We start from the raw sequence: 12994 nt of genomic DNA on the forward strand, positions 1-12994 counted from the left end.
TTTGTGACAATCTACAAAACCATGGAAGTCCAGAAAGAGATCTTGTTTGACCAAATGTTCAGTGGGGATCCATTTGCTCACACCATTGGCTTTTAATTTTTTAGAACGCAACATTTGAAATAGATAACATATAACTGTAATTCCCCGCTTCCAGACTCAGACAGCTCTAGGAACAATATAGCATCCTTTGGTACGAACACATGTAAAAGAATTGACACGTTAAATTCTACAAACTGTGATCCGAAATGCTTCAGAATGCCATTATGCTAAAAATACAACAGAAGTAAGTATACCTAACTAATGAAGTTAGAGAGATTCACAGACTGTTAAAGTTAGCCAATTTTATTCAGTAGTGTTAGATGGAATACTTCATTACCTTTTCTCAAAAAAGTTACATATTTGTGTGCTTTTTAGTCAAATAAAAACTGATTTTCCCCCCCCACTCTTGCAGAAGTATTTCAGTAGAAGCCAGAGTCTTGAGTAGCCCAGTTAGGTGCCTAAAAAATAAATAAATAAGGATCAGTAGAAAAGAAGTTATTATATTATCTGTTGGTTACTGAAATTTATGGGAAATTATTAAAAAAATACTGATATATGGCTATGAAGTGGAAATATTGTTAATTAGTGAAGGATACTCAGTAAGTTTAAAGCAAGTGTTGATATAGTAGAAATACATGCTGTAATTAAGCTGTACAGCTTGAGTCCCCCAGGCTAGTACTTTCAAAATGGAAAAGTTCTAGAAGATTCCAAAATAAAAATAATTTGGCAGCTGGATTTTTTTAAAGAAAATAATAACACTAAGTTTCACATTATTTCCCTTTAATGGAATAAACTAATCCACCACTGCTTGTACAATTTTCATCAATATTTCAGCCAAGCAGTGAGGAAGCCTCATAAAAAAAACCACCGAACCACACATTAAAAGAACTTAAATATTAAAATTTTTAAAGTAGGTATGGCTGGGTCCTTAGTGGACCTCAGAGTCATCCACCTCACAGTGTTCTCTTCCCTCACAAAGCTTCCCATATAGCACGGTGGACAGAAGCGAAACCAGATGATCTTGCCAACTTCCTTATTTTCACTGGTTCTACTTAAACCTCTGGTTGACCTAGTTATATTCTTTAGTACTACATGAAATGGGTTTAACAGTTAGGGTTTTGCACAACTCCTCCTTCATGTTCCAGTCCTAAGCTTTATTCAGTCTTCTCTCACTACTATATATATATATACACACACAGATACTTTTCGAAGTACAACCCACTTGAAAAAAGTAATATAACTACTTTCATAAATGTCATCTTTCAAAATCAGCCCTTTGATGAGGAGAAGTGAGAAGAAAACAAGAATTGCTGTGTAACACTCACCATAAGAAAATAAACTTTTTCCAATTTAATTCCTAGTGTTAGAACTAGAGGTAGGTACCTCCGATGAATTAAGGAACAGGTTATGAATTATACTCAAGTATCTCACAAAAAAGACAGCAGAATACCAACCTCAGATCTACCACTCTGATTCAATTTCTTCTCAATGTTCATAGCCAACATCTGACTACGAAAAGACAGGCTTTTGGTCTTTTCAATCACCTGTTGATAAGGTGAGACTGCATTGTTGCCCATGACTACATGGCCCTAAAACACAGCAAAGGTAAAGCAAATTTAATAATCACTCAGAATGCGTAAGCCTTTAATTTAATGCTCTGTTTTCAGAGCTTTCATAAATCATCTTACACACATGATCAAGAGAGAATAAATAAAGTCCACTACACTTTATAGGCAAAGAAAACCAAACAGCAGAAATTAGAACTCACTGCTCCTGAATAAAGTAACAAATTCACTTCTATCTGTCTGTACAGTCTTACCAGCTTTGAATCCAATTTGGCATCTAATCGTGCATTTCGAATTAGATTGACAATCCATCTTTCTGCTTCTTCAGGAGTCATATTTAGTTTATCTGCCAACATACTTAAAGACAAAAAACTTATCAAAAGGTGAAATAGAATCCCTCTGATGTTGGTAAACATAGGACGAAGGACTATGGAACACACGTTAAACCAACACAAAATTTGGCACAGCCCAAGACCTGTGTTTAAGAAATACTAAATATCTGGGAAAGCATACTTTCATTTAACTGAAGTGACTTTAAAGCTCACATACATACACTCTTGCACATCTCCCACCCCCACCGCTTTACAGTGGGACACTACAAGGAATTCACATCCTGAAATATATACTTACTCATTCTGAGCTATATCATTTTGCACTTAAATCTTGAACCTGTACAATTTATATATTCCTATTAAACCTTGCCTACATGCACATTCTTCATTTAATCGACAATTTCACAATCTCGCCACAACATAAAATGGAACAATTGAATTGAATTGCTTTTATTCTTATTTAAATCCAGCCAGCAGTCAAGAAAGTTTAGACTAATTAGTCCAGGAAAGGGTTTAGCAATAAAATTCACCCTGAATTTTCAGCAAGAGCCATGAGACAAAGTTTGGTATAGCAGATGTGACAGATACACTATGCTCAAACTACTCTGCAATTTCAAGGAGGGATGGTGGGGGAGGACAAGGAAAGGAAAAATTTTAATGAAACAAGCACTCTTGTCCAGGAATAATCCCTTCTGATGGTGTTTCCTGTGGCTTTCCAGCCAACTCCTTTAGCTTCCTGCTGGCAGTTGGCTCATACAGGACTTTTGTAACGCTCATTCTTCCATCAGATTTCAGACTGAGGTAACAAACATCAGGTAAGCGGTACAGACATGACCAAAAAACCAGCTGGCTACGTCAAGTTGCAGAAGAGATCAATTTCTCATCTTTTCACAGGAACTTGCTTAAACTTATTTTTCTCTACCCTGAAAAAGTGATTTTTGTCTTTACAATTATTAGTGTCAAGTAAATACTTTCTGATCTACCAATTACTAGCCCATCTACCTGTCTAGACTACCTATATACAGTTTTCTCTGCTATATGTTCTTCATCTCTTACCCTTCTCCCAACTATAAAAGTAAATTCCATTTTTTGCCACAGACGAACATGAAGTGAGGTGAGTAGAAAAAAAAAAGTAACTTAAAATACCAACTTGCACTGAACTCACTTCAAGTGAAATGACATGACAAATTTGTAGCAAAATATCTGGAGTTTGCCAAAGCAAGGGGAATTAAAATCCAACTGCAGTTGCTACTGTTCCACTAGAATTTTTAATCTGTGGTTGAATTAGAATTGTAGAAAGTTAAAGCAGATAAGAGAATAGAAGCTATCAGGGATGTAAATTTTTGTGGCATTATCAATCATCGAGGCAGAGCAAGACTGATATTTCAATAGGGAGAAGCCACAAATTGCTCTACTACCTTTGAATCACTGATGTTAAGCACCTGACCTGAAACTAAAGAAATTTTGAGCTGAAAGAACGTGGGCTGGGATGTGTGTGTGTTACAGGAATTCTCATATTTCTCTTTTAGAAACATCAATAGGATTCAGATAAAATAACTCCTCCAGATGACCACAAGAATGGCTACTGCCACTACACTGGGGATTAAGCAATGTACCTTTGGGATTGAAGTGTGGAACCCCCATCTTTGGAGATAGTCAAGAATCAACTAGGCAAAGCCTTAAGCAGCATAATGGAACACTGCAGGGAGTCCTGCTCAGAGTTGTAATTGGGTGCACAAGATTAAACCAGATGACTTTCAGAGTCAACCTGAAAGGCTTCCAACCTACAGCACCTAGGTTTTGCTTTTTTCTTAACCTGAAGTCCCTTTGTACTTGGAGGGGGAGAAGGCACTAGACAGTCATTCCAAGCCAGAAACCAGTAAATGCTTTATATCACCTAACAGATAATTCTACCTTTTCCTATTATGTCTAAATGCTACTAGCTCATCTTCTTCAGAGGTGGGATTTTTTTTTAATTAAAAAAAGTTAGATACACAAACATAGAGTATATATGCAGCTACAGTAACAGAAATAACACACCTCTGTACAAGTGTTTTTTCCTGCACATGCATTTTTGAAAACTTACAAATCATAGAATGAAAATGATGGGGTAAAAAGGCATATAAAAAACCCCTATTTTATCTCAACTTCTAGCTTTGAGATTTACACAGATTTAAAATTTTAATATAAAATAACCAAAGTTATCAAGTAACAGCTATCTTTTAGTGAAATAAAGCTATCTATTAAAAAAATTAAAACTTTATTACATCTTTGATGCAAAAAATGACCTTATTTCAACACTTGTGGCAACTGGATTCCATTTTAGGGTCTCCTTGCAGGCTACACTGAAGCAGCCAGCACCACCTGAAGTGCCCAGCTGTATAACACGGAGGAGGTACTTGCCTAGTAAAGCAACACATATGACTAAAGAGGCTTTCTCCATCCTTGCAGAGCAAATGCACTGAAGATTTATCCTGATTACAATTATGTACAAACACCACTATTCTCCTATCACACTATTAAAACAGGTATCTAATACTCTCAAGAGATGCAAACTACAGCTTCGTCCCCCTAATTGTTTACCAGTTCGATAGTGACACATTCAGATTCACAAATACATATTAGCACAATCAACACCAAAGAATTAAAGCAATAAAAGTTGCGTTCTAGATTACTGTTGTTTATAAGACTCCCATTATAATCCAATTAATGAATTATAATGAAATAATTTTATTAATATTTAAAGAATACTGTCTACCATTTAAAGTTACAGATGATTTCAAAGGGTAGTTTCCCAACAGTAGTTTCAAAAATAGTTCTTTAGATTACTTCTATCTCTCTGCTTTATAAGGGGATTCACTTATTTACATCATGCTGGAACAAATATTATTTAAGTTTTCCTTTGCTTAAAAGGCAAGTTTACTGAATTCCACACATCATCATACATAAACAAGCTTATCTTGTACTGTGCACAGAAGAAAAACAGAGGAAAGAAGAATGAAACATAGACATCTCTTCAATTAAATACAAACTATCCAAAACACATTCTGAATTAATTTCATCTATTACTCCCTATTAAACATGATATTTCAAAGAGTAAACTAATTACAGGATAGTTTGGGATGTATAAATTTTAAAACTGATAAAGAAACGACATCATTTGGAAAAACGTCAGATGCCCAACAGATGCAAGTAGTTAAGAAAATATTAAATGAGCCATCTATTTTTCCATTTAACATAAGGAATAGCGGATTTCCCACTAATTGTTTTCAAATTTGTTCTGGATAGCTAAACAGTACTTCTCAAGCACTGCGGTACAACCAACTAGTTTTCAACTCCAGGAATAGCAGTGGAAATCACTTGTGGACAAAGAAATGCAAGAACTATGCCTCAATTAAATGTTTAATTAAAAGCATGTCGACAGGCTAATTTCTCCAAAAACAAGTCTGAAACACACCAAGAAATACTTATGCACTCCCTCTTAAGTCCAAAACTAATGATTGTTACAGATTGCCTAGAAGTTTAAGGCTTATGTCCATCACTTAAAACACAACTGACTTACTGAAAAGAATCTCATTACTGATGATGGATTCCACATGCAATTACCTGAATTGATCCATGGCAGGAATATCCATGTCAATCTGAAGTATATGCCTCAACTCAGAAGTTTATCACTTGCCTCAGAACATAACATAATGTTCATGAAATGACGACACTGCTACCTATATTTATGAATCGCTTACACATACCAAGGAGAGACAACTACAATATTTTCTATCATACTTGGAGTTTAAATACCACATATTTTTTGTGCCATATGAACTGTAAAATAAGTAATAAACGCTAAATAAATTACAACCACCTACCATAGACCTTAATTTGTTAAATACAACTTGCTATTTTTGCTGTAATGGGTCACTGGTATGTTACCCACAGTTTATCAGTATCTTTTGACAGAGAGAATTGAAGTATACTTAAGATATATCCTCCGGACTTTCTGCTCATTGATGGGAGCCAGATCAGACAAAGAGACTTCTTGGAAAGACATCTAGTTGTTAGTTTAAAAAGCTTAAACATCCAGTTTCACTAAGAACTTGTGCTTGACTTGTGCTTCATCTACAGGAAATAGCAAGACACTATGGGCTTTTATATTCCCCAGAAACTAATCCCTAAGAGAACTTTATTTACATTTTTTCTTCAAACACTTATTCAAAACCCCTTTATCCCTAAATGTGCAGTACTCAAACTGATTTTAGATAAAGTATTAACCTCCTTATAAAAATGAATGTAAGTACGGGAGTTCACAGCATCCAGTTCAGTCTACTATTATGACTATGCTTAAAACAATACACCACAGCTGATTAAAATGCTCAAATTCACTGTCTGCTTTTTACATTGAACTCATTGACTACTGTAAGCTGACATAGAGGATAAAAAAAATCATTTTCCAACTGCATTGAAGATAAACGTGTCACACAGCAGAGACAAGAGATTAAAAGTAATAGGAATCTTTGTCCTTTCTCCGACTACACCTATCTATGAAAAAAAGTAATCCTTTCAATAAGCTTGCAAAACTCAAAGACAATTTTCTCAAGTCCTTTTCTTTTGAAATCAAGCGGCATTAAATCACTTCCTCAGAGGACCAGATGCACACATTTGCACTGGATGCAAGCTGGTAAAAAGACTCCACTGAACTTGACCGATTTAACAGCTCTGGTTTCTGCTGTCAAGGATCTCTGCATTGCTCCCTACCATTGAGGTTTTTATAGCATTCAGAGTTGTTCACTTTTTTTTCCCCTTTTTAATTTAAGGGATGTGGAAATACAGGGAATGGGGGCAAAGGGCAAGTGGAAAGGGATCTCAAGCATGCATAACAACATCTTCCTGCTTAGTTTCTACAATAGAGGCATCGGAGCTGATCCATTTGAAAAGTCTGCTTTTACAAAATTAATTTGAGTAAACGAGACACCCTTGCTAATAAGAACATCATTTTCTTACAGCCGGATCACTCACTTTGTGCCACAAGGCATAAGATCTATTGTTTTCTTTTGAATTAATGAAAAAAGTAATACAGTTCTAATTATTTTCAAGGAACATACCTGTAAAACAGACACGGGTATCTGTATCTACCAAATATAAATAAGTTTAAGCAACTTCCATTTGCATTTACTTAATATTACCACTCTACATCAATGTGTGTGGAATAGAGCTCCAGATTAAGACACCTGGACTTAGCTGACACTGGGTATCAAAGTTCCCATTAAATCCAGTAGATATCTAACTTGACACAACAAGAAGGCTTGAGCTTGAAAGCACTGTTTGTTTGGAGGGGTGGGGGTGGTAGAGAGGTTGTTTTAAACTTAACCACAAAAATTCATTTCTGAAATATGACTGCTATAATTTAAGTATATCACATTAGAACTATAAAATAGAAAGACAACGATCCTATTAAATTTTAATAATTTTAATCTAATGACTGAATATTTCTGATTACTAAAGTTAAACTGTCAAAATGTCATCCATGACTGATTTTTCTGAACTGCTCTATTAAGAGGTTATCTTACCCAATGCTGATACATTGATGGATGCGACAAAAAGTTTCAAATATAAAGAGACGGGCATTCTCAATGAAATCCTCAAGGCATGCCACTAAGAAGAAATCATTCACAAGCACCTGCAAGTGTAAGGAGAAAGGGAACACTGAGAACAAATGTGTAAGTAGTAATTTACTGGTAGACATGGTCAATAAGCAAGATCAGTGAACAGGTCATTTAAAGATTTCCCGGTATATTTCAGGATGTGGACAAAAACCCAACAGATTTAGCAGACATTCATTATTCCACAGCTTACTAAATCAAAAGTGCATGCCAACATGATCACTGAGGTCTCACTAGAGAAGACAATATGGTCTACTGCTGTCATAATTCCACTGAAGATCCCTCCAACACGTAAAATTTAACTCTTTCCTCATATTACAGGATTCTTGTTCACTCTGCAATTTGATCAGCATTCTCCTTGCCATGCAGACCAGCTTACTTAGAGTGCAAGTGTGCCTATAAAGTTCAGATTACAGGACCACCAGTCCTATGCAGTGAAGATAAGCCTTCCGATTTACCCAATTAGGTGACTAATACTAATGAAAGTAAAGCCAACCAGAGGCTGTAAGAATTGGTACTAATGTTCAGCTGTTAGAAATACTAACTTGTACACTATTCAACCCAAGTGTTACATATTTTTAACTGTTCATAGTAGATTAACTAAGAATTTTTGAAGAATACGTATTTAACTCTCCTTTTGTTATTTCACATTACTTTTCACCACTACAATTCCAGGATGCAGTATCTTTCAGAACAAAAAGCAAATCCAAGCTTTTCTTCAAGCACTTCTCAAACACTAACGGAAAAGCTGAAAGTCAACCAAACGCATGACAGCAATTCATTTCTTGTTCTAGAACTGCTTAAATACAGAATCATAGCATAGTTTGGGTCAGAAGGGACCTTTAAAGGTCATTAGTCCAACTCCCCTGCAATGAGACGGGATATCTTCAGCTACATCAGATTGCTCAGAGCCTTGTCCAACCTGACTTTCAGTGTTTATGGGGTTGGGGCATCTACCACCTCTCTGGGCAACCTGTGCCAGTGGTTCACCATCCTCAGTGTGAAAAGTTCCTTCCTGATATCTACCCTCTTGTAGTTTAAAACCATTACCCCTTGTCCTATCACTACAGGCCCTGCTCAAAAGTCTGTCCCCATCTTTCTTAGAAGCCCCCTTTAAGTACGGGAAGGCTGCAGTAAGGTCTCCCTGGAGCCTTCCCTTCTTCAGGCTGAACAACCCAGGCTACTTCAGGCTGAACTCTCAGCCCGTCTTTATAGCAGAGCTGTTCCATCCCTCTGATCATTTTTGTGGCCACCTCTGGACGCTCTCCAACGGTCCATGTTTTTCCTGTGCTGAGGGCTCTAGAGCTGGATGCAGTACTCAGCTGGGTGTCCCACCAGAGTGGAATAGTGGGGCAGAATCACCTCCCTCAACCTGCTGGCCACAGTTTAGATGCATTTCGATTCTTTTTATAATTTGAAAGCTATATTCTTACTGGTAAGTCTTGTTTAAGCATTACAAAATGAATTGTCAACCCCCACCACCATCCATGAATTACAGCTCATCAGAAAACGTTGTCAATGGAATAAAACACCACTTCAAAACAAATTAGCTGGCCAGTGCAACTTTGAGAGATCTTTCCTTGAAGGAAGAAAAGGCTTATAAACATTATAAATCTTACTGTTTCGCACTCTCTCAGCTTCTTCTGTGCACCATCGAAATCAAAATTAACGTACAAGCATTCCACAAACTCTGTGATAGGGTCCCTGTACGTGTAGGACTCCTGTCAAGAAATTAGGAATAACATGAGAAATCAAGGCCACAAGGACACTCAAGTATTCCTTGTATTCCTCAAACAAAATTTATACTGGAAACAAGTCCATACATCATCTTAAATAAAATATTAAGTTACACTTCCCAATTCCTCTTATAAAAGCTGCTTAAATGCATGCTCCCCCCACCCCACCATAGTCTGGTTAAGCAACCAGAAGTGTAGTTTCACCTTCAGCATTTAGTGCTGCAATCCTTGGGTTTAAAAAAGTCAGATACTAGAGCTGGTTCTGTATCAAACCTTCAAATTTCTTAAAATATAGAAGAACAGATATTCTTCCTAAATTCTGATTTCAAAGATGAGCCCAACATCAAATCCTTCATACTTGAAATTGAATGACCATTCAATTTGCACGGACAACATAGCTAACACAAATAACGCTACTGTCTACATATAAAAATACTTGAATTCATTACAGCATTACAGGAATTACTCAACTTTCTCAACTACAAGGCAGGATCTATATACATCTGTGTAAACTAAGACATAATTAAACATCCTCTGATAGTCTCTCATGCACATTAAGACAGCCTAACTCAGTATCTGTCAATAGCTGTTTTAGCATACAATAAGATCAGCAGATTAAAGGAATTACTAAGAAATTTTTTTTTTTTCCCCCTGGATCAAAGTTATCTTTCCTTCCCAAAAGAACTGTATTTACAGTCTCATTATTTTGGTTTAAAATTCAGTTTTATAGGTAAAGGTTTCTTCCATCAAAACTGTACTTTTTAACCATGTTATTAGCATTCAGTATGTAAAAAGAGTCCTGGATCAATCACTTTTTAAATTTAATAGAGATGAACAAACTGCTTACCTATCAGTTCAACACTTGCAAAAGTATTGCAAGTATTAGCAATCTCTAATTGCTAGTAGAGCAATCAGCCTATCATATGACATTTGACAACTCACTTCATTCAATGCTTTGTTTTTCCTGTGTAGACAGTCACTAGTTATCCTGTCTGAACTGCTTTCAAATATATAAAATCTCTACCACTTCATCATTTAATATAATGAACCATACAGAGTTGAAAAATACCAAGAAATAAAACTCTTATCAGATATTTCAAAACCAAAGCCAACAGTCGTTTTCAAAAGGAACACCTTAGTGGTTCTTTTTTATTCCTATCAGTTCTGCAAGGTAAAATGAAAGCAAAACAAGTTTAAAATGTTACTTTACTTCAAATATTAGAAGTTCATATTACAGTAGAAGTTCAATGCTAAAAGTCAGGGTTTGGCTTAAGATAAAACATGAGTCTTAACACTTCAACTAGTTTATAGCTTCTTATGCTACTTTTGTGTACAGTAATGCTTAAAAGCAGATTAAGATACATTTAAAATTCCATCTTTGCACTGATTGTACTTTGCATAGGTAATTACATCAATGCTTGAAGTGGATATAGTTGATTGCTAGCCTGTAATAACACTATCACATATATATCATAGTTTATTATTCACAATATCTCATTGTTATTAGAAGTGTTTGAAACATGATGGCTTGTACACAAGTTGCATGCTGACTTCACATAGAGATCTTTGCCATAATCCCCTTGGATTGCTATCAAGCACAACTCTCCTGTTGCTCTTGTCCATGTCTACATCCTCATATAACTGTGACAACAGAAGCATTTTCAATAAAATGCACATAGTCCAGTGGTTTTGAAATGCAAACAAGAACTCTTATTCATATAATAATTCCTTATTATTATTTAATAATAATAATAATGAAAAAAGAAGGCTGAAAAAGAAGAATCAGATCCAAAGCCATTTCACATACCTCAGTGAATTTCTGCATTTAATCACACCAAAAGAAAAGCAAAACTGAGTGCATGTTCCATTTTACTCAATGCTTGTTGACATGAAAGGAGGAAAAAAATTATTCTGTCTTCCCCCTGACTGACCTGCATTTTACTTCACAGTGAAAAATGAATTCACCGAAAGTAAATGAGGACCAAAATATTTAAGTAGGAAACTACTAAACCATGCATATTATTAGAAGGAAGTTAGTATAAAGTCTCAGTAAAAAGGACAGAAAATATCAGATATTTCAGTCTTTACCTGCTGAATAACCTTTACTAGATCTTTCAGCACTTGCCTACGTTTTCGAACATCCTTATTTGTAATGACCGCAGTGGTCAGATATCTGAGGATATGTGGGCACATTGTCTGAATTGCATTGAGATACCTAGAAAGAAAAATCCAGATAAAGCTCAGATAATGCAATTTTATATCAAAACAGTATTCATGATAGATGGCTTATGCACCCTTCATGCAATACAATACCAGGGAAAAAACCAGCCAGTTCTTCCTACTTCACCACCCCATCTCCTTGAAGGGGAAGTATAACCATGAAGAACAGCAAATTATACCCAAAAAACTCAAAAAAGGCTTGGAAAAAATACTCAAAGTGTTAATATGATTTGAATTTCTGAAACAGCTTCAGGCTTTGAGCTGAAAAATGTTCGACATTCTTGCATATTCATCATCCACCTTCATTTCTATTTGAAGACACCAACACAACACAACTTACTGTGGTTGATAGAGAAAAAGGTCAATGATATTGTCTCTCCCTTTAGGATGATTAAAAAACACGAACAGAGACCAGTGGATGAGCCATGTTCTTTGCTGAAGAGACTGCAGCGGAGAGCTGACAGACTAAAAGAAAACGTAACATTGGTTTAAGTCAAATAAAACACAAAGTCTGCATGAATACTAATGCGTGGAAACCTGTAATTGTTCAAAAACTTGTGATTTTTCACTGGCCCCTTTCAGCTGTTATCACTCTCAGGCTGAGTTTGACCTCCAGCTTTTTAATCTGTCATCTGTTAAAAATAAATCTGCCAAAAACTATAACCAAGGTAATTTTTTTCCAATATTCCAAATGGTTTGCTAAAATTTGTATTTTGTTATGGCAAGAGCCTAGATTTTAGTTCTCCAAGGACTACCACACTAACACAAGTTGTTACTTCCCTTTTTAACCCTGAATTTAGTTTCTTGTATTCCCTCTTCAGATGTGATCTGAGAAACTACTTGGCTTCTCTAGCTTTTCAGTTTTTCTTCCTCTCTAAAGTCTCCCAAGAGCTTTTTTGACATAAACTCACAGACAATGATGAAACACCACAGTCACTTTCAGCCAAGAAATAAGAATGTAACTATCTTCATTTAAACGAACTGATACTGCACAAATAAGGATTCAGTCCCAAGTATCTGTATTAGCTTCAAATTTCAGCAGCACTTCAAATAGATTGAAAACCAATGTGTTGAGAATGAACTGACATAGCAAGTAATAATCACTCCAAAGAGCATGAGAACTAACTACTATAATTCTATCCTAAAAAATTTTGGAGTCTAATGAGTAAGTCAAATCTAATAGTTTATTGTAACCATATACGCTCATAAAGCTGAGAAAATTAGAGAATAAAATCTGTTAACATTAGTTATCTGGCACATAAATAAAGAATGCTTCTGGGGGAAAAATAACTAAACCAAAACACTCAACACCTCATCAAGATCCTGGTTCAGAATTTCACTCTCACACTTCAGATATTGCCATTGAAGACTGATGAGCAGAGAGAAAACAGAGATGTCCTTAATTACTTCAGTTGCTCTGAATTAGTACTGCAGCCCCACTCTTT

At 35.7% G+C, this 12994-nt stretch overlaps 1 protein-coding gene across 1 annotated transcript in view; it reads right to left on the bottom strand.

Annotated features, from left to right (window-relative positions):
- Positions 1–321: 321 nt before the first annotated feature.
- EIF3E (eukaryotic translation initiation factor 3, subunit E) overlaps positions 322–12994 on the bottom strand; it is a gene marked incomplete at its 5' end in the record, with an annotated part of 15927 nt that continues 3254 nt past the window's right edge. The window contains 7 exons of the mRNA XM_010285813.1: positions 322–497; positions 1494–1628; positions 1859–1961; positions 7501–7610; positions 9213–9314; positions 11418–11544; positions 11890–12014. Of these exons, the coding sequence (XP_010284115.1) occupies positions 459–497; positions 1494–1628; positions 1859–1961; positions 7501–7610; positions 9213–9314; positions 11418–11544; positions 11890–12014 (741 nt within the window). The remainder of the gene's footprint in view (positions 498–1493; positions 1629–1858; positions 1962–7500; positions 7611–9212; positions 9315–11417; positions 11545–11889; positions 12015–12994) is intronic.

The sequence above is a fragment of the Phaethon lepturus genome, unplaced genomic scaffold, assembly GCF_000687285.1.
Source record: "Phaethon lepturus isolate BGI_N335 unplaced genomic scaffold, ASM68728v1 scaffold9724, whole genome shotgun sequence".
NCBI lineage: Eukaryota > Metazoa > Chordata > Aves > Phaethontiformes > Phaethontidae > Phaethon > Phaethon lepturus.